At 43.7% G+C, this 22,196-nt stretch overlaps 1 protein-coding gene across 3 annotated transcripts in view; it reads right to left on the reverse strand.

The window, feature by feature from the left end:
* The window catches only part of LOC142291323 (uncharacterized), a 129,607-nt gene that overhangs the window by 21,745 nt on the left and 85,666 nt on the right, over positions 1-22,196 (reverse strand). For all 3 annotated transcript variants that reach the window (XM_075335784.1, XM_075335783.1, XM_075335785.1), the window contains exon 9: positions 12,162-12,311. In XM_075335784.1, the coding sequence (XP_075191899.1) occupies positions 12,162-12,311 (150 nt within the window). The remainder of the gene's footprint in view (positions 1-12,161; positions 12,312-22,196) is intronic.

Here is a 22,196-nt window from a genome sequence, read left to right on the forward strand (position 1 = left end):
TACAACCTAATAGTTTAATTGAAACAAATAGTTTTGTACCTTTTCTCTTATCAATTTTCCTCGTGTTCATCTAAGCCCATTGTTTTGCTAATTGTATATTCTAATGATATTTTTAACTGTGGTTTGTTATTTTAGGACATTTATATTCTCTTTACTGGATGAAGCATATAAACCTATACCCATGTACCTTTTATATGCGCATACAATTTTCCCTCCCATTGGATGTCTGTACACGGTGTATGCGCTACAATAGACATATACATTTTGTTAGTCTTCCTCTTTTGGTACAAGAAAAATGCTAAAATATTTTCCATATATATTAATCATATCTTTTTATATCTATTTATTTACATTTAGTATCGTCATCTGACCCTTTATTTTTTATTATTTTCAATCTTCATCATATGGTTATTTTAACACATACACATTTTAACTTCCTTCGTGCATATTTTTGTCATCATTAAAATACACGCTGGTGTTTTGTATCCCTTTAAAGTAGTATTGCTTGTTAGCACATACAACACAAATTCTAGATACATATTTTCATATGTTTATCCTTGTCATTTTTATCAATATACATTTTAATTATTCTTCACTTTCCTATATATTTTTTCACTTACCTTTTCAATACATTTTTGACATTACTCTTGTGTTTTTTATCCCTTTCACTTTACTTTTGTTCACATTTTTTCAGTTATGGATTATATGTACATGTGTATAAATATATTATTTTTTCTGTCAAGTTTTGAGGGTGTTTCATACAGACTACCGTCATAATGTTATAGATGTACTTTTAGGTTTATTATTTTATGTGCAGATGTTTTGTTGTGTATTTAAGTTTTCAATATTATCTCCTCTAATGTGTAAATTTGAAATTATTCTTTATTATAATATATTTTCATGTACTGGATGTTTAAATGCTATGTATATATCTTATAGTATACGTTTTTCCATTAACTTATATGTTCAATTATTGTACGGCTCCTTATGTATCTATGTGCATCACTGCCATCTAGCGGCATTATACCATCACTACATGCATGCTGTGTTCTGATGCTTATCATTGGATCAACTTGTGTGTCACACAAGATGCTTTGTTGCCGACGTGAAGTGATGGGCAGTCCTAATATTTCATGTGACATTTAAGATGCATTAGCCATGAACGGTAGCTAATGGGCGTTTCCATCGCCATGATAATAATCTTTATTTCTATAGCGCCAACATATTCCGCATCACTTTACAATTCAGAGATGCAATGATGCTGAGAACCAATGCGACCTCGCACTCATGTGACCCTACAGTCACATGATCTTTCATGTCACGTCACATGATCATCTGACGTATTTGTATGACGTGGCCAATGCCGGCGTGAAACAGTTACGTTGCTTTCTGAGACTGGCTATCACTGGTTTAAATGCTGCTTCCTGCAGGAATGTTGCCACTCCCAGACGAAAGCTCTCCACTGAAACAAGCGTCGGGGTTGGCGCTATTACAGCAGGAGAGGCATTTACTAATGTATATACACTTGCATGTACAGTTAGGTCCAGAAATATTTGGACAGTGACACAATTTTCGCGAGTTGGGCTCTGCATGCCACCACATTGGATTTGAAATGAAACCTCTACAACAGAATTCAAGTGCAGATTGTAACGTTTAATTTGAAGGTTTGAACAAAAATATCTGATAGAAATTGTAGGAATTGTACACATTTCTTTACAAACACTCCACATTTTAGGAGGTCAAAAGTAATTGGACAAATAAACCAAACCCAAACAAAATATTTTTTTTTTCTATATTTTGTTGCGAATCCTTTGGAGGCAATCACTGCCTTAAGTCTGGAACCCATGGGCATCACCAAACGCTGGGTTTCCTCCTTCTTAATGCTTTGCCAGGCCTTTACAGCCGCAGCCTTCAGGTCTTGCTTGTTTGTGGGTCTTTCCGTCTTAAGTCTGGATTTGAGCAAGTGAAATGCATGCTCAATTGGGTTAAGATCTGGTGATTGACTTGGCCATTGCAGAATGTTCCACTTTTTTGCACTCATGAACTCCTGGGTAGCTTTGGCTGTATGCTTTGGGTCATTGTCCATCTGTACTATGAAGCGCCGTCCGATCAACTTTGCGGCATTTGGCTGAATCTGGGCTGAAAGTATATCCCGGTACACTTCAGAATTCATCCGACTACTCTTGTCTGCTGTTATGTCATCAATAAACACAAGTGACCCAGTGCGATTGAAAGCCATGCATGCCCATGCCATCACGTTGCCTCCACCATGTTTTACAGAGGATGTGGTGTGCCTTGGATCATGTGCCGTTCCCTTTCTTCTCCAAACTTTTTTCTTCCCATCATTCTGGGACAGGTTGATCTTTGTCTCATCTGTCCATAAAATACTTTTCCAGAACTGAGTTGGCTTCATGAGGTGTTTTTCAGCAAATTTAACTCTGGCCTGTCTATTTTTGGAATTGATGAATGGTTTGCATCTAGATGTGAACCCTTTGTATTTACTTTCATGGAGTCTTCTCTTTACTGTTGACTTAGAGACAGATACACCTACTTCACTGAGAGTGTTCTGGACTTCAGTTGACGTTGTGAACGGGTTCTTCTTCACCAAAGAAAGTATGCGGCGATCATCCACCACTGTTGTCATCCGTGGACGCCCAGGCCTTTTTGAGTTCCCAAGCTCACCAGTCAATTCCTTTTTTCTCAGAATGTACCCGACTGTTGATTTTGCTACTCCAAGCATGTCTGCTATCTCTCTGATGGATTTTTTCTTTTTTTTCAGCCTCAGGATGTTATGCTTCACCTCAATTGAGAGTTCCTTAGACCGCATGTTGTCTGGTCACAGCAACAGCTTCCAAATGCAAAACCACACACCTGTAATCAACCCCAGACCTTTTAACTACTTCATTGATTACAGGTTAACGAGGGAGACGCCTTCAGAGTTAATTGCAGCCCTTAGAGTCCCTTGTCCAATTACTTTTGGTCCCTTTAAAAAGAGGAGGCTATGCATTACAGAGCTATGATTCCTAAACCCTTTCTCCGATTTGGATGTGAAAACTCTCATATTGCAGCTGGGAGTGTGCACTTTCAGCCCATATTATATATATAATTGTATTTCTGAACATGTTTTTGTAAACAGCTAAAATAACAAAACTTGTGTCACTGTCCAAATATTTCTGGACCTAACTGTACTTCACTATGTACTGTATAATAGTGTACGGACTTTCTACTCACTTAATGTTCAGTTTTAGTGTATGATGTTCAATATGCCGCTTATGTGTAAAAATATATATATATATATATATATATATATATATATATATATATATATATATATATATATACATACATATATATATATATATACATACATACATACATACACACACACACACACACACTGTGTCCACCGCCATTAACTTGAGTACGGCGGCAGCTATAGGCATAGAAGTGGTGTCCAGGTATAGTAAAGTAGCCATATGCTACATAATGAAACCACCTATAGCGCCACCTGGTGGAAAACAACGGAGTTAGCATTCTTATCTCAAAAGTGGAACGAGAGAGAAAAAAAGTGAATTACAAAGTTGTAGGGCATCATCAATTCAATACGAATCGACACATTGCATACAGAAATGCTATGATTAGAACGTGTAAAACTCACAAGGCTCCGGATGTGAAGCGATACCTCATGGAGACCTTCCTACAAGTCATTGGGTATGATGGCTGCGTGGAGTGGCCTTCACGCTCACCTGACCTGACCTGACCCCATAGGACTTCTTTCTGTGAGGTCACATCAAACAGCAGGTGTATGCGACCCCTCCACCAACATTGCAGGACCTACGACGACGTATCACAGATGCTTGTGCAAACGTGTCACCTACCATATTGCACAACGTGGAGCAAGATACAGTATGCTGTCCAGAGTCCAGATGTGCATTGCAGTTGACAGTGGCCACTTTGAGCATCAAAGTTAAATGAGCGCCATATGAGTGACCAGCATTCAATGGTTTTTTTTTGGGGGGGGTCATGAGTTTCATATCACAGCACTTCTGTATGCAAGGTGTCTATTCGTATTGAATTGCTGATGCCCTACAATTTTTTAAATTCCCTTTTTTCTCTATCTTGTTCCGTTTTCGAGATAAAAAAAGCTAACTCCGTTGTTTTCCACCAGGTGGCGCTGTAGGTGGTTTAATTGCATAGCGCATGGATACTTTACTATACCTAGACACCACTTCTATGCCTATAGCTGCCGCCGTTCTCAAGTTAATGGCGGTGGACAGGATATGGGTGGACACACTGTGTATATACTGTATACAACATACATACATACATACATACATACATACAAACACACACGTATTTAGTGCCATTACTTTCACCTTTCCTGCTGATTGAATAGTCACTTTTTTGTGTGTCTTATACTCCACCTGTTTTTATTAATACAAATAAATAAACCATTTTATTTTTAGAACATTTGAGGTGTATCAGTGCATCTTTTCCCATTCTTTGTGTATTGTTTGCCCTTATGGTGCAGCCTCTTTATGAGTCCTTATACTGATTCATCATTTTACTTGTATCCAGCTAATTTTTTTTACTCTCATTGAGGGATTTTCTCAAAGAGTGGTTTCTGATGTACTAAAGATGATGCATAAGAAAAGAAAACAATTTGCTGAAGACAAGCAGACTAAGGAAATGGATTACTGGAATGATGTCCTGTGGTCTGTTAAGACCAAGAAACTTATTTGGTTCAGATGGTGCCAAGTGTGTGTGGCAGCAACCAGGTGAGGTGTACAAACACAAGTGTGTCTTGCCTACAGTCAAAAACAGTGGTGGGAGTATCATGGTTTGGGGCTGCATGAATGTGGCCGGCAGTAAGAGGCTACAGTTCATTGAGGGAACCATCAATGCAAACATGTACTGTGACATATTGAAGCAGAGCACAATTCAAATCCTTCAGAAACTGGGCCGCAAGGCAGTATTCCAACATGATAACGACCCCAAACACACCTCAAAGACAACCACTGCCTTGCTAAAGAAACTGAGGGTAAAAGGTGCTGGACTGGCCTAGCATATCTCCAGGCCAAACCCTCCTATTGAGCATCTGTGGGGCATCCTCCAACGGAAGGTGGAGGAGCACAAGGTCTCTAACTTACACCAGCTCTGTGATGTCGTTATTGAGGTGTGGAAGTGGATTTCAGTGGCACCTGTAAAGCTCTAGTGAACTCCATGTCCAAGAGAGTTAAGACAATCCTTTAAAATAATGGTGGTCACACATAATATTGAAAATTTCGACACAATTTGGCTATTTTCATTTAGGGTGTACTCACTTTTGTTGCCAGCAGTTTAGACATTAATGGTAGTGTGTTGAGTTATTTAGAGGGCACATAAAATTACACTGTTACACAAGCTGTACACGGACTACTCTACATTGTATCAAAGTGTCATATCTTCAGTGTTGTCCCTTGAATAGATATAATAAATTATTTACAAAAATGTTAGGGGTGTAGTCACGTTTGTCATATACTGTAGCTTTCGTCTTGCCACTCTTCCATAAAGATCAGATTTGTGAGGTATATGACTAATATTCGTCACATGGACAGATTCACTCACCTGAGCTGTGGATTTCTGCAGCTGATTCAGACCGACCAACGGCCTTTTGGCTATTTCCCTATTTAGTGTTCTACTTGCTTGGGATGTCACTTTAAGTGGACGGCCATGTCTTGGTTGGTATTTAATTGTGCCATACTCTTCCATTTTTGGATGATGGATTGGACAGTGCTCAGTGACATGTTTAGAGTTTGAGCTATTTTTTGTTGTTTACAGCCTAACCCAGCTTTACAAATATCCTAAACTTTATTGCTGACCTGTCAGGTATGTTCCTTGGTTTCTATGATGCTGTTTGAACCCAAATGATCTAAAACAAACCTCAGACCTTCATAGAACAGCTGTAGATATATTGAGAATAAATTACACACAGGGAGACTCAAATGCATGGCACAATTTTCAAATTCATATTTTTAATATATTACAGAAACCATATATCATTCCCTTGAACCTTCAGAAATACTTGCTAGTGTTGGTGTATCACAAAAAAACGATTTTTGTGTACTAACCGTAACATCGTTTTCTCTTAGCCATCATTGGGGGACACAGCACCATGGGTGTTATGCTGCTTATACATAGGAGGACACTAAGTAGATGCAAAAGATGTTAGCTCCTCCCCTGCAGTATACACCCCCTGGCTCAGCCAGGCTACTTCAGTTTTAGTACACAAGCAGTAGGAGCACAAGTAACAACAAACGTGAGTGAATACTCCTAACAAAAAAAGTATTGAGAAACAAAAAATTAAGGCCCAACAGGGTGGGTGCTGTGTCCCCCAATGATGGCTAAGAGACAACGATTTCACGGTGAGTACACAAAAATCCGTTTTTCTCTGACGCCTCATTGGGGGACACAGGACCATGGGACGTCCTAAAGAAGTTCCTGGGTGGGTAAACAATAAACAACGCAACCCAAGGACTAGGAACCAGTCCCGGATAGCCAGGAGCGCCTACTGAGATAGGTGCTCTACTGTCGTTTTCAGAATTTTCCTACCTAGGTTCACCTCAGCCTAAGCCTGGGTATGGACTTGGTAATGCTCTGAAAACAGTATGTAGGCAACACCAGGTCGCAGCCTTACATCTCTGTTCCACTGAAGCCTGAAGCCTAATGGCCCAAGAGGTGCCAACTGCTCGCGTGGAATGAGTCCGCAGCCCACTAGGAATAAGCTTGAGTTGCAAGCGGTAGACCTCCTGGATCGCAGAGCGAATCCAGTGAGCCAGCGTTGCCTATGAAGCTGCCTGTCCTTTCTTAGGCCTTTCAGGAATGACGAAAGGCCATGTTTCTAAAGACGCTGTCCTGGATACGTAATTTCTGAAAACCCTCACTAGGTCTAGCGAACGTAGAGACTTATCCACCCTATGGACTGGGTGTGGACAAAAGGAAGGCAGAACTATGTTCTCGTTCAAATGAAACTGGGAAGTAACCTTCAGAAGAAAATCTGGAAGGGGGCGTAGAACCACCTTATCCTGGTGAAAGATCAGAAAGGGTTCGCGGCAAGAGAGTGCTGCCAGTTCCAAAACTTGTCTGATGGACGTAAATCGCCACTAAGAATGTTATCTTCCAGGAGAGAAGAGCAAAAGAAGATTCCTTAAGAGGTTCAAAGGGTGACCTCTGGAGACCGTCCAAAACGAGATTGCGGTCCCATGGCTCCAGCGACCGTTTGTACGGGGGAACTAGATGGGAAACGCATCGAGGAAGGTCTTGACTTGCGGATTGCAAGCTAGACGGCATTGATAGAATATTGAGAAAGATGAAACCTGCCCCTTAAGGGAGCTGAGGGCCAACCCCTTTTTCAACCTGACTGCAAAAAAAAAAAAAAAAATCAAAAAAGGGAAAGTTTTCCATGTACGGTGGTAAATACAGGATGAAGGCCGGCTTTCGGGCACTGATCATGGTGGAGATGACCGCGGGAGAGAATCTCGCACTTGTTAAAGTCTAGGTCTCAATGGCCAGGCCGTCAGCTTCAGGGCTCTGAAGTTCTAATGGGAAATGGGCTCTTAGGTCACCAGGTCTGGGATGCTTAAGAGGCGCCATGAGCAACTGTACTAATTCGACGTCCCAGGCGCGCCTGGGCCAGTCCGGTGCTAGTAGTATCACCGGAACTTCTTCTGCCTTGATCTTCCTGATTACTCGCGGCAGCAGGGGCAGAGCTGGAAATATGTAAAGTAGACGGAAGCGACTTCAGGAGGAGACTAGAGCATCCGCGCCAATGAACTGTGGATCACGTGACCTGGCTAAGAACGCGGGTACCTTTGCGTTCAACCTTGAGGCCATTAGATCCACGTCTGGTGTACCCCAGCGAGTGCAGATGTGTGGGAACACTTCTGGGTGGAGAAACCACTCTCCGGCGGCCATGCCTTGGCGACGTATAAGGTCCGCCGCTTAGTTCTCTACTCCCGGTATATGTACCGCTGAAATCACAGACCCCGTGAATTCGGTGTAGGTGAGGATCCTGGGGAGCTCGAGATAAGCTGTCTTGCTGCTGGTACCTCCCTGCCAATTGAAAAAGGCCACAGCTGTTGCATTGTCCATTTGGACCCGAATCAAACAACCTGCTAGCAGATGGGGGAAACGACCTGAGAGCGAGAAAGGTTGTGCTGATTTTCAGGATGATTTCTGGGAAGGGAAGACTCCTGGGGCATCCAACATCCCGAAGCAGTGTGGAGCCAGTACGCTGCTCCCCAGCCTAAGAGGCTGGCGTCCCTGGTTAGGAGTAGCCAGTCCACTTGGGAGAGAAAATCTCCCTCTCGATATGGAAGAGGGCTGAAGCCACCAGAAAAGCGCATACCTCACTGTAGGTGAAAAATACGTCCAAGGAAAAAAGGGGCTCTTGTTCCAGGGCAGCTAGAAGCGCCAGCTGCAGTGGGCAGTGGTGTGGCTAAGCAAGCGGCACTGCCTCTATAGCCGCCACTATCCTACCTAGCACTCTCACACTGAATCGTATGGAGCGAGAGAAGTACGTAGAAGGCAGTGTACCGTCTGTTGTAGAGCGGTCGCCTTGTCTTGAGGGCGAAATATCAAGCCCCGAAGGGTGTCCAGGGACATGCCCAGGGAGATGACGGATTTTGACGGGACCGGGGATAATTTGACTGGAGTCAGAAGCCACCCTAAGCGGGATAGGGTGCTCACAGAGATCTGCACGCTGGTTGAGCCCTTGATGAGGAGGTCATCCAAGTAAGGCAGAACAGCCACTCTCCTGGCGTGAAGGGCACTTATGGCGGCCGCCATGACCTTGGGGAAGACCCTTGGTGCTGTGGCACGGTCGAGGGTAGAGCTACAAATGAAAAAAGAAGTCCTGAACCGCAAAGCGGAGGAACCTTTGGTGAGCTGGGGTGATGGGTATGTGCAAGTACACGTCCCTGATAGAAATGGAAGCAAGGAATTCTCCTTCGACCATAAAGGTAATAATGGACCATAGGAACTCCATTCTGAATCTCCTTAGGTGCACATGTTTGCACAGGTGTTAGAGGTCCAGGACGGGTCGAACTGACTCGTCCTTTTTTGGGGACTACAAGAGGTTGGACTAGAAGGCCTTGAACCTCTCACCATCCGGAACAGGTACCATCACCCCCGCTGTTTGGAGGGAGTGGATTGCTGAGGAGAAGGCCTTGCGGTGTTTTTGAGCCTTTTGGGGGGGGTTTGAGAGAAAAAAAAACGACCTGGGAATCGGGTCCGGAATTCAAAGTGGTAACGGGAAGACACAGGGTGTCGCACCCATTTGTGGTCTGAGGCGGCAGCCCAGATGGCGGAGGATGAGACTCCTCCGTCTTTGTCTCGACTGCCAGGACGAGGTGGACTCGGGAAGGGCTGAGAAGGTCGGGCCCTACGTGTCTAGTAAAAAACGTCCTGGGCTAGAGTTGAGGGAGGGAGGTACTCTTTTCCTCCCATGGCATCAGGAAAAAGAGCCTGTCCAGACGATCGCCAAACCATTGGTCTGGAAAGGAGTACTGTGAGAGGCTTGTTAGGGACCGAGCCCGCTCTCCATTATCGGAACCAGAGGGCCTTACAGATGGCTATGGTATTTGAGGCGGCAAAAACTGCGCAGGTAGCAGCGTCGAGGGAGGCCTGCATGAGGTACTCTGCCACCGCAGCAATGTGAACGGTTACATCTGTGAGGATCTGAGGAAATCTGGTATTCCTGGTGCCTGTGCGACCCACACGGAAGGAGAGAGGGACCCGCGGCCTCAAGGAGGGGCGATCGAGCTGCGCCACTTCTCTGTCTGTCGGGTCCTTGAAGGAGGATCCATCAAGTAAAAAAGACAGGAGGGTCCTTCAGGCAGGCGGGAAGCCAGGTGAGGGTCCACCGAGGCCGGATCGGCCCAGCCCTTAGAGACAGCTAAGCCAAAGGGGTACCGGGACTCCATGAGTTTACGGATACCGAAGCGGCGTCAAAATTTTTTTTTTTGAGGTTTCTTCACCCTTTTAAAGGAGACCGTAGGGTCAGTAGTAGTGGATGGGAGATCTTCCACATACAGAGTTTGGTTGATTGCTGCAATAAGGGAGTCCATCGCAGCTTGATCGCTCGGGGAGGTTGAAACCAAGGAATCATCCTGGTACAAACATCATTCCCCTTCCTCCGGCTCCTCAGAGACCGCGGAACATGTGGGTGAACCCCATCTGTGTACCCCCAAGGAAGAACCCTGGGGGTCATGCCCTTTTTCTGATCTGCAACCGGTGAAGCAGAGGGCTGATTCTTATCAGAAGGACCCTCTATAGAGGTGTCATCAGGCTGCGTTCTGTCCAGGGGCCCCGAGGGGTGTGAGGACGATGTTGCATAGCCAGCACCGGGGTCTTGGAACTGTGCCCATTCCGGGGGACTGGGAGCCATAGGCTCTGGACTGGCAGCGGTTGCTGCAGTGGTAGCGGGGGGGGGGGGGGGGTTGGGAGCTACAGTGGCACCGGACTCACGGAAGGAAGAGGTGCTATCAAACCCTAGTAGTTCAGTGTGGCAGGTAGTGCAGGCCCAACATTAGAAGTCTTATAGCGGTTACTGTAGTTGTGCAGGGCATAAAACATGTGACTGCAGCCGTAGTTTATCGCCTGTCGGAGGGGGCGGGGCTTAGCTCCGACAAGAACGTCGACATGAGGAAATCTAATAAAATGGTGGGAAGGGACTCCCCTTTCCCCCTCCAGCCCTGCACAACAACGGTGGACAGAAAAAAACTGCATAAGTGTACCGCAGCTGCGGGTGCACTGAGTCCTGGGATCTCTCCCCCTCTCCCTGCCACAGATGGAATGCTATGCAGGAGTCTGAAACCAGCCCATGTGAATTCAGACAGTGATCTCTGCTCCAATTCATGTCAGGAAGGATTCCTCAGTTAAAAATCATGTCAGGGAAGAGTCCTCAGGTAAAATTCCTGTTAGGGAGGATTCCTCAGGTAAAATTCCTGTTAGGGAGGATTCCTCAGGTAAAATTCCTGTCAGGGAGGATTCCTCAGGTAAAATTCCTGTCAGGGAGGATTCCTCAGGTAAAATTCCTGTCAGGAAGGATTCCTCAGGTAAAATTCCTGTCAGGAAGGATTCCTCAGGTAAAATTCCTGTCAGGGAGGATTCCTCAGGCAAAATACCTGTCAGGGAGGATTCCTCAGGCAAAATTCCTGTCAGGGAGGATTCCCCAGGTAAAATTCCTGTCAGGGAGGATTCCCCAGGTAAAATTCCTGTCAGGGAGGATTCCCCAGGAAAAATTCCTGTCAGGGAGGATTACTTAGCTACAATTCCTGTCAGGGAGGATCTCACCTCAGCTCTAGTGTGGAGATTCTGACGCCTGCTGTGTCTGGTCACACTTGGTGCAGAGCATGTATCAACTCAGAGCCTGCCAGAGGGACTGAGGAAGTTTGTTATCGGCTCTGGAAAATCGGTGCCATCAGACCCATAGTCCAGTGAGTAACAGCCCAGGATCCAGCGTCGCAGGAGGGGGTACGGGGAGGCAACACTCCGCGTTCCCGCCTGTTGATGGTTTTGGGAAATCGGTCCCCGAAGGAAACCGTTGCCCTCTAAAAACAAAAAATTCTTGCTGCAGTAGTCTGCAGAGATGTGCCTCCTATAGACACTAAGCTAAAACTGAACTAGCCTGGCTGAGCCAGGGGGTGTATACTGCAGGGGAGGAGCTAACATCTTTGCATCTACTTAGTGTCCTCCTATGGATAAGCAGCATAACACCCATGGTCCTGTGTCCCCCAATGAGGCGTCAGAGAAAAAACCCATTAAAACACTTACGTTTGTGGGTATAATGTGAGAAAACGCGGAAAGGTTCACGGGTTAAAAATACTTTGTCAAGGCACTTCATGGAGAGAGACAAAGACAGACAGAGAATATATAATACACAAACACACACACACACACACACACACACACACACACACACACACAGTATTCCATTATGGGGCACACCTTTGAGGAGTTATAGGGATCCCTTACTACATCTTATGGTTAGTTTTGTCAGACATTATAGTAAGTTTTAGCCTCTTGGGCCTCAACAGCACTGAATATGGTTTTGGTCAGCAATTTCATGAATATACTTTTTGTGCAATTCTGTTGGGAAATAAAGCAAACACAGAACTCACCACTTCAATCTGTTCTTTTCTTGCCAAAATAAAAGCTGTACGAAGTTCTTGAGCAGCATCGGGTAGGTCACAATTCACAGCGGATCCTGTGTTCTGATTACTGGTACTAGCAGTTACCACAGTCTCTGATGGCATTTCATCTAACCCACCCTGTAATATTAAATTATTATTAACCTCAGTATTGGGGACACATTGAAATCTGGAGCATAGATTTAGCAGATCATTTCAATCATTCTTTTAACGAATACCCAAACACGGTAGCTTTAGTAGGGGTTTTTACTTGCCGTCATCAGCTCTTAAGTAGCCGCTGCCTTGCAACATACAAGGCGATTAATGGTCATTTAATAGCCTGTTTAGACAAGTCAACTACACTTCCAATGAGCACAGAACACATTGCTAATACAATTGTTCTAAACGTATAGACTATAGACTGTCATTTACACAGGACAATGTGCTGACAAGAACGATGATTTTTTTTTTTGTAAGCAAGTTTCCTAATCATTTCATCCAGTTATCAGTCTGTTTACACTGGCTGACCATTATAAAATGAGCACTCCTACGAATTGTTCAGGAATCAACCAGTGTAACTGCAGCCTTAATTCCCCACATCGGATTTTAACTCCCAGCTGTATCTTCTTAAAGTTCACAGTTCCATGCAAAATACTGTACAGCAAGATATAGATGAGTGATGGCAAGCAAGATTTAAAACGCATGATTGGCTGCGAATACCCAAAAAAAAAAAAATTTAACAGAGGTGTCAACGTGTCTTATAAAGTAAAAAGCTTTTAATTTATTGCATCAGATTTCTAAAAACAGTGCAAAGAACCACATACAAGACGCTAAAGGGTGCTTTACACGCTGCGACATCGCTAGCGATCTTGTTAGCGATGTGACACGCCAGATCGCAGATAAGATTTGCCGAGATCGCACATAGGTCATTTTTTGTAGCGCCGGTCACATGTGCGATCTCTGCAAATCGTATGTGCGATCTGGCGTGTTAGATCGCTAACAAGATCGCTAGCGATGTCGCAGTGTGTAAAGCACCCTTAAGGCCGTTTCGTGGCATTGGTACATGTTTTCCACTGATCAATACTCATGGCTTTGGCATTTTTAAAAATTGCATGCTACACAACAAAGTCGGAAAGCTCTTTCTTAACTGCATGCGGTCATTGCAAAGCCTTTTCATATTCTACTCGTAAGTGCCAGTGGCCAAGACCGTAAAAAAAGAATGTTTTTTCACCTTGGAATCCTAATTCTTGGTTTCCTCTTTAAATTTGCGCTCAATTCTGGCTGTAGGCAAGAACACAGAGGCGGGCACGGAGGAGGGGAAATGTGGGAATGGGCACTGTCAATACTCCACAGCGTTTCAGTTAAGTCCTCACATGTCACTCTGTCACCCCATCACTACTACAACATCTGTGTGCCAAAGTTACAGAAGCATCTCAATAAATTAGAATATCATCAAAAAGTTAATTTTAGTAATCCAATACAAAAAGGGAAACCCATACGTTATATAGTCATTACACATAGAGTAATCTATTTCAAGTGTTTATTTCTCTTAATGTTGATGATTATGGCTTACAGCCAATGAAAACCCAAAAGTCATTATCTCAGAAAATTAGAATATTATATAAGACCAAGTGAAAAAAATGATCTTAAACTCAGAAATGTTGGCGCCTACTGAAAAGTGTGTACAGTAAATGCACTCAATACTTGATCGGGGGTCCTTTTACATGAATTACTGCATCAGTGCGGCGTGGCATGGAGGCGATCAGCCTGTGGCACTGCTGAGGTGTTGTGCAAGCCCAGGTTGCTAAGAATAATTGACCATTTTAAATGCTTAGGAAGCGTTTGCAGGTATTTTGTTGTAATTATTCTAATTTTCTGAGATAATGACTTTTGAGTTTTCATTGGCTGTAAGCCATAATCCTCAACATTAACAGAAATAAAACACTTGAAATAGATCACTATGTGTAATGACTCTATATAATATATGTGTTTCCCTTTTTGTATTGAATTACTGAAATAAATTAACTTTGATGATATTGCACTTGTATGTCCTAGAATGTTACCAGGACAGTTGACCATAAGCATGTGCCTTCCTCACTTCAAGTGTAAGAACATGTACTACCAGTGGATATTCTGCTGTAATACTGGAGGTATCAGTAGTACTTTGGTAAGATGAGGCTGCTCACACTGCTGTCCATCTTGTCCTTCTGGAGATACCAGGATTGCTGTTGTACGAATACATCACTCACACTATGTATCTGATCTAATGCTGCAGACACCAGGTGTGCTGAGGTAGAAAGAGGCTGCTCACATAGATGTACATACTATCTCACTAATCTAATATTGGAGGCATCAGAAGTGCTGAGCAGGGTTGCCAACCATCCAAAAAGTCCAGGACAGTCCGTACAAATAGGGCAGTTTTATGCAAAGTCCATAAAAGAAAATGTATTCAATTTCAGAGACAAAACAGTGCAACTCAACTAATTTTGTGGTGCAGAGAATGAATATGATACTTAAATTTCCTGATTGTCTCAAACTTTCAAGATCCAAATGAGGTTTTAATTACTTATGACACTTTTCATATAGGCTTATAGAAAAACTAGAAGGTGGCCCGATTCTACGCATCGGGTATTCTAGAATTTACGTATTGTGTAGTTCATGTATGATCTTTGTTTATTTAATAATAATTATATTATATATATATATATATATATATATATATATATATATATATATATATATATATATATATATATATATGCGGTCAATAATGAAGTGTCATGCAGCGGTGAAAGAGTTAAAGACACTGCAAGACACTTCATTATAGGCAGCGGGCATACTGCGCAACACACACACATTGCACAAAACATACCTCCCCCCAAAACACACACACGCACTCCACACCCACACAAACCGCGCAACACACACAGCACCACACACACACAGAACGCTGCAGACACACAGCGCTCCACAAACAACGCAACACACACACAACGCAACACACATACAACACCGCTCTCACACACCCCCCCCACACCCAGAACATGTACAGCGCCCTACACAAACACTGGCAACTACACACAGCAATATATATATATATATATAATTATATAACTGTATATATATATATATATAATTATATAACTGTATATATATATATATATATATATATATATATATATATATATATATATATATATATATATATATATATATATATATATATATATATATATATATATACAGTTAGGTCCAGAAATATTTGGACAGTGACACAATTTTCGCGAGTTGGGCTCTGCATGCCACCACATTGGATTTGAAATGAAACCTCTACAACAGAATTCAAGTGCAGATTGTAACGTTTAATTTGAAGGTTTGAACAAAAATATCTGATAGAAATTGTAGGAATTGTACACATTTCTTTACAAACACTCCACATTTTAGGAGGTCAAAAGTAATTGGACAAATAAACCAAACCCAAACAAAATATTTTTATTTTCAATATTTTGTTGCGAATCCTTTGGAGGCAATCACTGCCTTAAGTCTGGAACCCATGGACATCACCAAACGCTGGGTTTCCTCCTTCTTAATGCTTTGCCAGGCCTTGCTTGTTTGTGGGTCTTTCCGTCTTAAGTCTGGATTTGAGCAAGTGAAATGCATGCTCAATTGGGTTAAGATCTGGTGATTGACTTGGCCATTGCAGAATGTTCCACTTTTTTGCACTCATCAACTCCTGGGTAGCTTTGGCTGTATGCTTTGGGTCATTGTCCATCTGTACTATGAAGCGCCGTCCGATCAACTTGCGGCATTTGTCTGAATCTGGGCTGAAAGTATATCCCGGTACACTTCAGAATTCATCCGGCTACTCTTGTCTGCTGTTATGTCATCAATAAACACAAGTGACCCAGTGCCATTGAAAGCCATGCATGCCCATGCCATCACGTTGCCTCCACCATGTTTTACAGAGGATGTGGTGTGCCTTGGATCATGTGCCGTTCCCTTTCTTCTCCAAACTTTTTTCTTCCCATCATTCTGGTACAGGTTGATCTTTGTCTCATCTGTCCATAGAATACTTTTCCAGAACTGAGCTGGCTTCATGAGGTGTTTTTCAGCAAATTTAACTCTGGCCTGTCTATTTTTGGAATTGATGAATGGTTTGCATCTAGATGTGAACCCTTTGTATTTACTTTCATGGAGTCTTCTCTTTACTGTTGACTTAGAGACAGATACACCTACTTCACTGAGAGTGTTCTGGACTTCTGTTGATGTTGTGAACGGGTTCTTCTTCACCAAAGAAAGTATGCGGCGATCATCCACCACTGCTGTCATTCGTGGACGCCCAGGCCTTTTTGAGTTCCCAAGCTCACCAGTCAATTCCTTTTTTCTCAGAATGTACCCGACTGTTGATTTTGCTACTCCAAGCATGTCTGCTATCTCTCTGATGGATTTTTTCTTTTTTTCAGCCTCAGGATGTTCTGCTTCACCTCAATTGAGAGTTCCTTAGACCGCATGTTGTCTGGTCACAGCAACAGCTTCCAAATGCAAAACCACACACCTGTAATCAACCCCAGACCTTTTAACTACTTCATTGATTGCAGGTTAACGAGGGAGACGCCTTCAGAGTTAATTGCAGCCCTTAGAGTCCCTTGTCCAATTACTTTTGGTCCCTTGAAAAAGAGGAGGCTATGCATTACAGAGCTATGATTCCTAAACCCTTTCTCCGATTTGGATGTGAAAACTCTCATATTGCAGCTGGGAGTGTGCACTTTCAGCCCATATTATATATATAATTGTATTTCTGAACATGTTTTTGTAAACAGCTAAAATAACAAAACTTGTGTCACTGTCCAAATATTTCTGGACCTAACTCTCTCTCTATATATATATATATATATATATATATATATATATATATATATATATATATTGCTGTGTGTAGTTGCCAGTGTTTGTGTAGGGCGCTGTACATGTTCTGGGTGTTGTATGTGTGTTGCGTTGTGTGTGTTGCGTTGTTTGTGGAGCGCTGTGTGTCTGCAGCGTTCTGTGTGTGTGTGGTGCTGTGTGTGTTGCGCGGTTTGTGTGGGTGTGGAGTGCGTGTGTGTGTTTTGGGGGGAGGTATGTTTTGTGCAATGTGTGTGTGTTGCGCGGTATGCCCGCTGCCTATAATGAAGTGTCTTGCAGTGTCTTTAACTCTTTCACCGCTGCATGATACTTCATTATTGACCGCACCGGTGTACGCTGGTAACCATGATACGAAGCGCTTCCTATAGTTACGCGATGTGTATCATGGTTACCAGCATACACCGGCTCCGTCACGATCCCAGCATCGCAAGGTTATGTCTGGGCTTCGTTTGAATTCGGGGGAAGGGGTGTGGCCGAGCGGTTGATGCGTGCGGAGGGTCGGGGCGAGCGGCCAATCCATGCGGGGGGCGGGGCCAGGCCGAGCCCGGCGGCCAATCCGAAAGTTGTCACTGTAACGACACAATTTTAAAGCAAGACAGACAGACAGACAGAATAAGGCAATTATATATATAGATTGCCTCTTTACTATTTTATCATCATTATTTCAGTGTTAGTAGATATAATAGACTATCATCTATTTAGTCTACTGAGTCTTCAGTATTCTATCATCTTAGGGTGACCAGTCAAAAAACGCCAAATCAGCTCTGATAACAATCCTAATTACAGTTGCATCACCTACTTTTATAAATGCTCTATGTGTCAGGTATACAGTTTGAGGATTTCTTAGCTTAGTTTCTTAGCATATTATGATGTTTCTGTATGTTTTTCAGATATGCCTCTTTCTTAAATTAACAAAAACAGATAGTTTTTGCTACATATGTGGAGAAGTCACTATTGCATGACAAAGGCGATTCTTGACTACCCTGAGGAAAGCTTATAGCCTATATTTTGGCTGCAGAATAAGATCAGGACAAGAGTCGGGCTCTGCACATATGCTGCAATAGATGCTCATCACACCTTAAGGATGCTTTATACACTGCGACATCGCTAGCAATATATCGTCGGGGTCACGTCGTTAATGACGCACATCCCGCACCGTTAGCGACATCGCAGCGTGTGACACCAATGAGCGACGATCAACGAGCGCAAAAACGTGAAAAATCGTTGCTCATTGACCCGTCCATTTCCTTAATATCGTTGCTGCTGCAGGTACGATGTTGTTCGTCGTCCCTGCGGCAGCACACATCGCTGTGTCTGACACCGCTGTAACGACGAACATCTCCTTATCTGCGGCCACCGGCAATGCGGAAGGAAGGAGGTGGGCAGGATGTTACGTCCCGCTCATCTCCGCCCTTCCGCTTCTATTGGATGGCTACCATGTGACGTCGCAAGAACCACCCCCTTAGAAAGGAGGCGGATCGCCGGCCAGAGCAACGTCGCAGGGAAGGTAAGTCCGTGTGACGGGTGTTAGCGATGTTGTGCGCCATGGGCAGCGATTTTCCCGTGACGCACAACCGACGGGGGCGGGTACGCTCGCTGGCGATATCGGTACTGATATCGCAGTGTGTAAAGTGCCCTTTACCCAGTGGTTGCACAGGAAGAGGCAATCTATGCCTTTTGCAGTCCCAATGATTTTGGAGAGAGCCAACCGATCACAGGTGTTTCAAGGAAGAACTAGTAGACTTTACAGTGACCAAGCATTCTATCAACAATATCAATATGCTCAGTACTACATGCAGAAAATCTGCAAGTGAGGCAGGAGAGGGCGCTTGGTGTCATGAATCATCTTCCCCTCACTACCAGGTGTTTCTGTAAGCAACTTCATCTGAGCCACGCCTTATAAACACAAAGTGAACTAAATGATCTTATTAAAGATTTGGGTCTGCGCAAGAATAAAGCTGAGCTTTTAGGTTCCAGGCAACAGCAGTGGAATATGCTAGCGGGTGATGTTTGGATTTCTTTCTTCCATAATCGTTATAAAGATCTTATTCAATACTTCTTCATGGAGGTCGAATTTTTGTCATGAAACATCAATAGTTTAATGAACTTTGAAGAAAAGTCATAATCCAGAGAAATTAAAACTCTTCATCAATGTATCTAAAACAAGCCTAAAAGCTGTCTTACTGCATAATGGCAATATGCTTCCTTCAACAAGAACTAGCTGTTCGCTGTGACCGCACTTCTGAATGCCAGGCACTTCCAGGCAGGCACAGTAGACCTCTTTGAAGCCGGGACACCTACACATGGATGCCTACTGCGCATGACCGGAAGTGACCGGCATTCAGAAGCGTGGTCACAACGAACGCTGGTGATGCTGTATTGAATAGCAATGTGGGTGTGCTAACATGCTAAGAGGACAGAATACTCTGGGGGATATATCACTCTTGGGAATATTCCCTGTGCTCATTAGCATCAGATAATAAATCTTTAGAAATACCTTTTCTAAAGATCCCTTTACCTATGCTAGTGTATACAGGGACGATTAGCAATATGCACCCAGAACTGCTCGTGGTTCCCTTTAAATGAACAGAAAAAGGAAAATGACCAGATGCAAACATTTGGGCACCCTGCATGGTTAGTACCTGGTAGCACTACCTTTAGCAAGGATAACAGCTTGTAAACGCTTTTTATAGCCAGCCAAGAGCATTTCAATTCTTGTTTGAGGGATTTTCATCCATTCTTCCTTGGAAAAGTTTTCCAGTTCTGTCAGATTCATGGGTAGTCTTGCATGCACTGTTCTTCTGATGTCTATCCACAGATTTTCAAAAGATGTTCAGATCAGGGGACTGTGAGCCATTGTAAAACCTTCAGCTTGCGCCTTTTGAGGTAGTCTATTGTGGATTTTGTTGTATGCTTAGGATCATTATCCATTTGTAGACGCCATCCTCTTTTCAACTTCAGCTTTTTTACAACTGGTGTTATGTTTCCATCAAGACTTTGTTGAAACATAATTGAATCCATTCTTCTCTCTACCAGAGTAAATGTTCAAAGTGCCATTGCCTGAAACACAACCCCAAAGCATGACTGATCTACCCCCATGCTTAATGGTTGGCGAGATATGCTTTTCATGAAATTCCCGTGCCCTTTTTTCTCCACATATATCTTTGATCACTGTGGCCAAAGAGTTCTATTTTAACCTCATCAGTCCACAGCACTTGTTTCTAAAATTCATCCTGCTTGTTTAGATGTTCTTTTGCATACTTCTGAAGCTGAATTTTATGGTCAGAATGCAAGGAGAGGTTTTCTTCTGTTGACTCTTCTATGAAGGCCATATTTGTGCAGCGGTCTCTAAGGGGTGCTTCACACACAGCGAGCTCGCTGCCGAGATCGCTGCTGAGTCACACTTTTTGTGACGCAGCAGTGACCTCATTAGCGATCTCGCTGTGTGTGACACTGAGCAGCGATCTGGCCCCAGCTGCGAGATCGCTGCTCGTTACACACAGCCCTGGTTCGTTTTCTTCAAAGGCGCTCTCCCGCTGTGAAACACAGATTGCTGTGTGTGACAGCGAGAGAGCGACAAATGAAGCGAGCAGGGAGCAGGAGCCGGCGTCTGGCAGCTGCGGTAAGCTGTAACCAAGATAAACATCGGGTAACCAAGGTGGTTACCCGATATTTACCTTAGTTACCAGCCTCCGCAGCTCTCACGCTGCCTGTGCTGCCGGCTCCAGCTCTCTGCACATGTAGCTGCTGTACACATCGGGTTAATTAACCCGATGTGTACTGTAGCTAGGAGAGCAAGGAGCCAGCGCTAAGCAGTGTGTGCGGCTCCCTGCTCTCTGCACATGTAGCTGCATTACACATCGGGTTAATTAACCCGATGTGTACTGTAGCTAGGAGAGCAAAGCTAAGCGGTGTGCGCTGGTAACTAATGTAAATATCGGGTAACCATACCCGATGTTTACCTTAGTTACCAGTGTCCGCAGCTTCCAGACGCCGGCTCCGTGCAAGCGCAGCGTCGCTTGCACGTCGCTGCTGGCTGGGGGCTGGTCACTGGTGAGATCTGCCTGTTTGACAGCTCACCAGCGACCATGTAGCGATGCAGCAGCGATCCTGACCAGGTCAGATCACTGGTCGGATCGCTGCTGCATCGCTAAAGTGTGAAGGCACCCTAAATCTTCTGCTAAATCTTCTGAAGGTCTTTTGCAATAAAGCCCTGGGGGTTCTGATTTGCATCTCTAGCAATCCTTGGAGCAGCTCACACAGAAATTTTGCTTGGTCTCACAGACCTTACAGTTAGGTCCAGAAATATTTGGACAGTGACACAATTTTCGCGAGTTGGGCTCTGCATGCCACCACATTGGATTTGAAATGAAATCTCTACAACAGAATTCAAGTGCAGATTGTAACGTTTAATTTGAAGGTTTGAACAAAAATATCTGATAGAAATTGTAGGAATTGTACACATTTCTTTACAAACACTCCACATTTTAGGAGGTCAAAAGTAATTGGACAAATAAACCAAACCCAAACAAAATATTTTTTTTTTTCAATATTTTGTTGCGAATCCTTTGGAGGCAATCACTGCCTTAAGTCTGAAACCCATGGACATCACCAAACGCTGGGTTTCCTCCTTCTTAATGCTTTGCCAGGCCTTTACAGCCGCAGCCTTCAGGTCTTGCTTGTTTGTGGGTCTTTCCGTCTTAAGTCTGGATTTGAGCAAGTGAAATGCATGCTCAATTGGGTTAAGATCTGGTGATTGACTTGGTCATTGCAGAATGTTCCACTTTTTTGCACTCATGAACTCCTGGGTAGCTTTGGCTGTATGCTTGGGGTCATTGTCCATCTGTACTATGAAGCGCCGTCCGATCAACTTTGCGGCATTTGGCTGAATCTGGGCTGAAAGTATATCCCGGTACACTTCTGAATTCATCCGGCTACTCTTGTCTGCTGTTATGTCATCAATAAACACAAGTGACCCAGTGCCATTGAAAGCCATGCATGCCCATGCCATCACGTTGCCTCCACCATGTTTTACAGAGGATGTGGTGTGCCTTGGATCATGTGCCGTTCCCTTTCTTCTCCAAACTTTTTTCTTCCCATCATTCTGGTACAGGTTGATCTTTG

The sequence above is a fragment of the Anomaloglossus baeobatrachus genome, chromosome 2, assembly GCF_048569485.1.
Source record: "Anomaloglossus baeobatrachus isolate aAnoBae1 chromosome 2, aAnoBae1.hap1, whole genome shotgun sequence".
In the NCBI taxonomy this organism is placed as follows: domain Eukaryota; kingdom Metazoa; phylum Chordata; class Amphibia; order Anura; family Aromobatidae; genus Anomaloglossus; species Anomaloglossus baeobatrachus.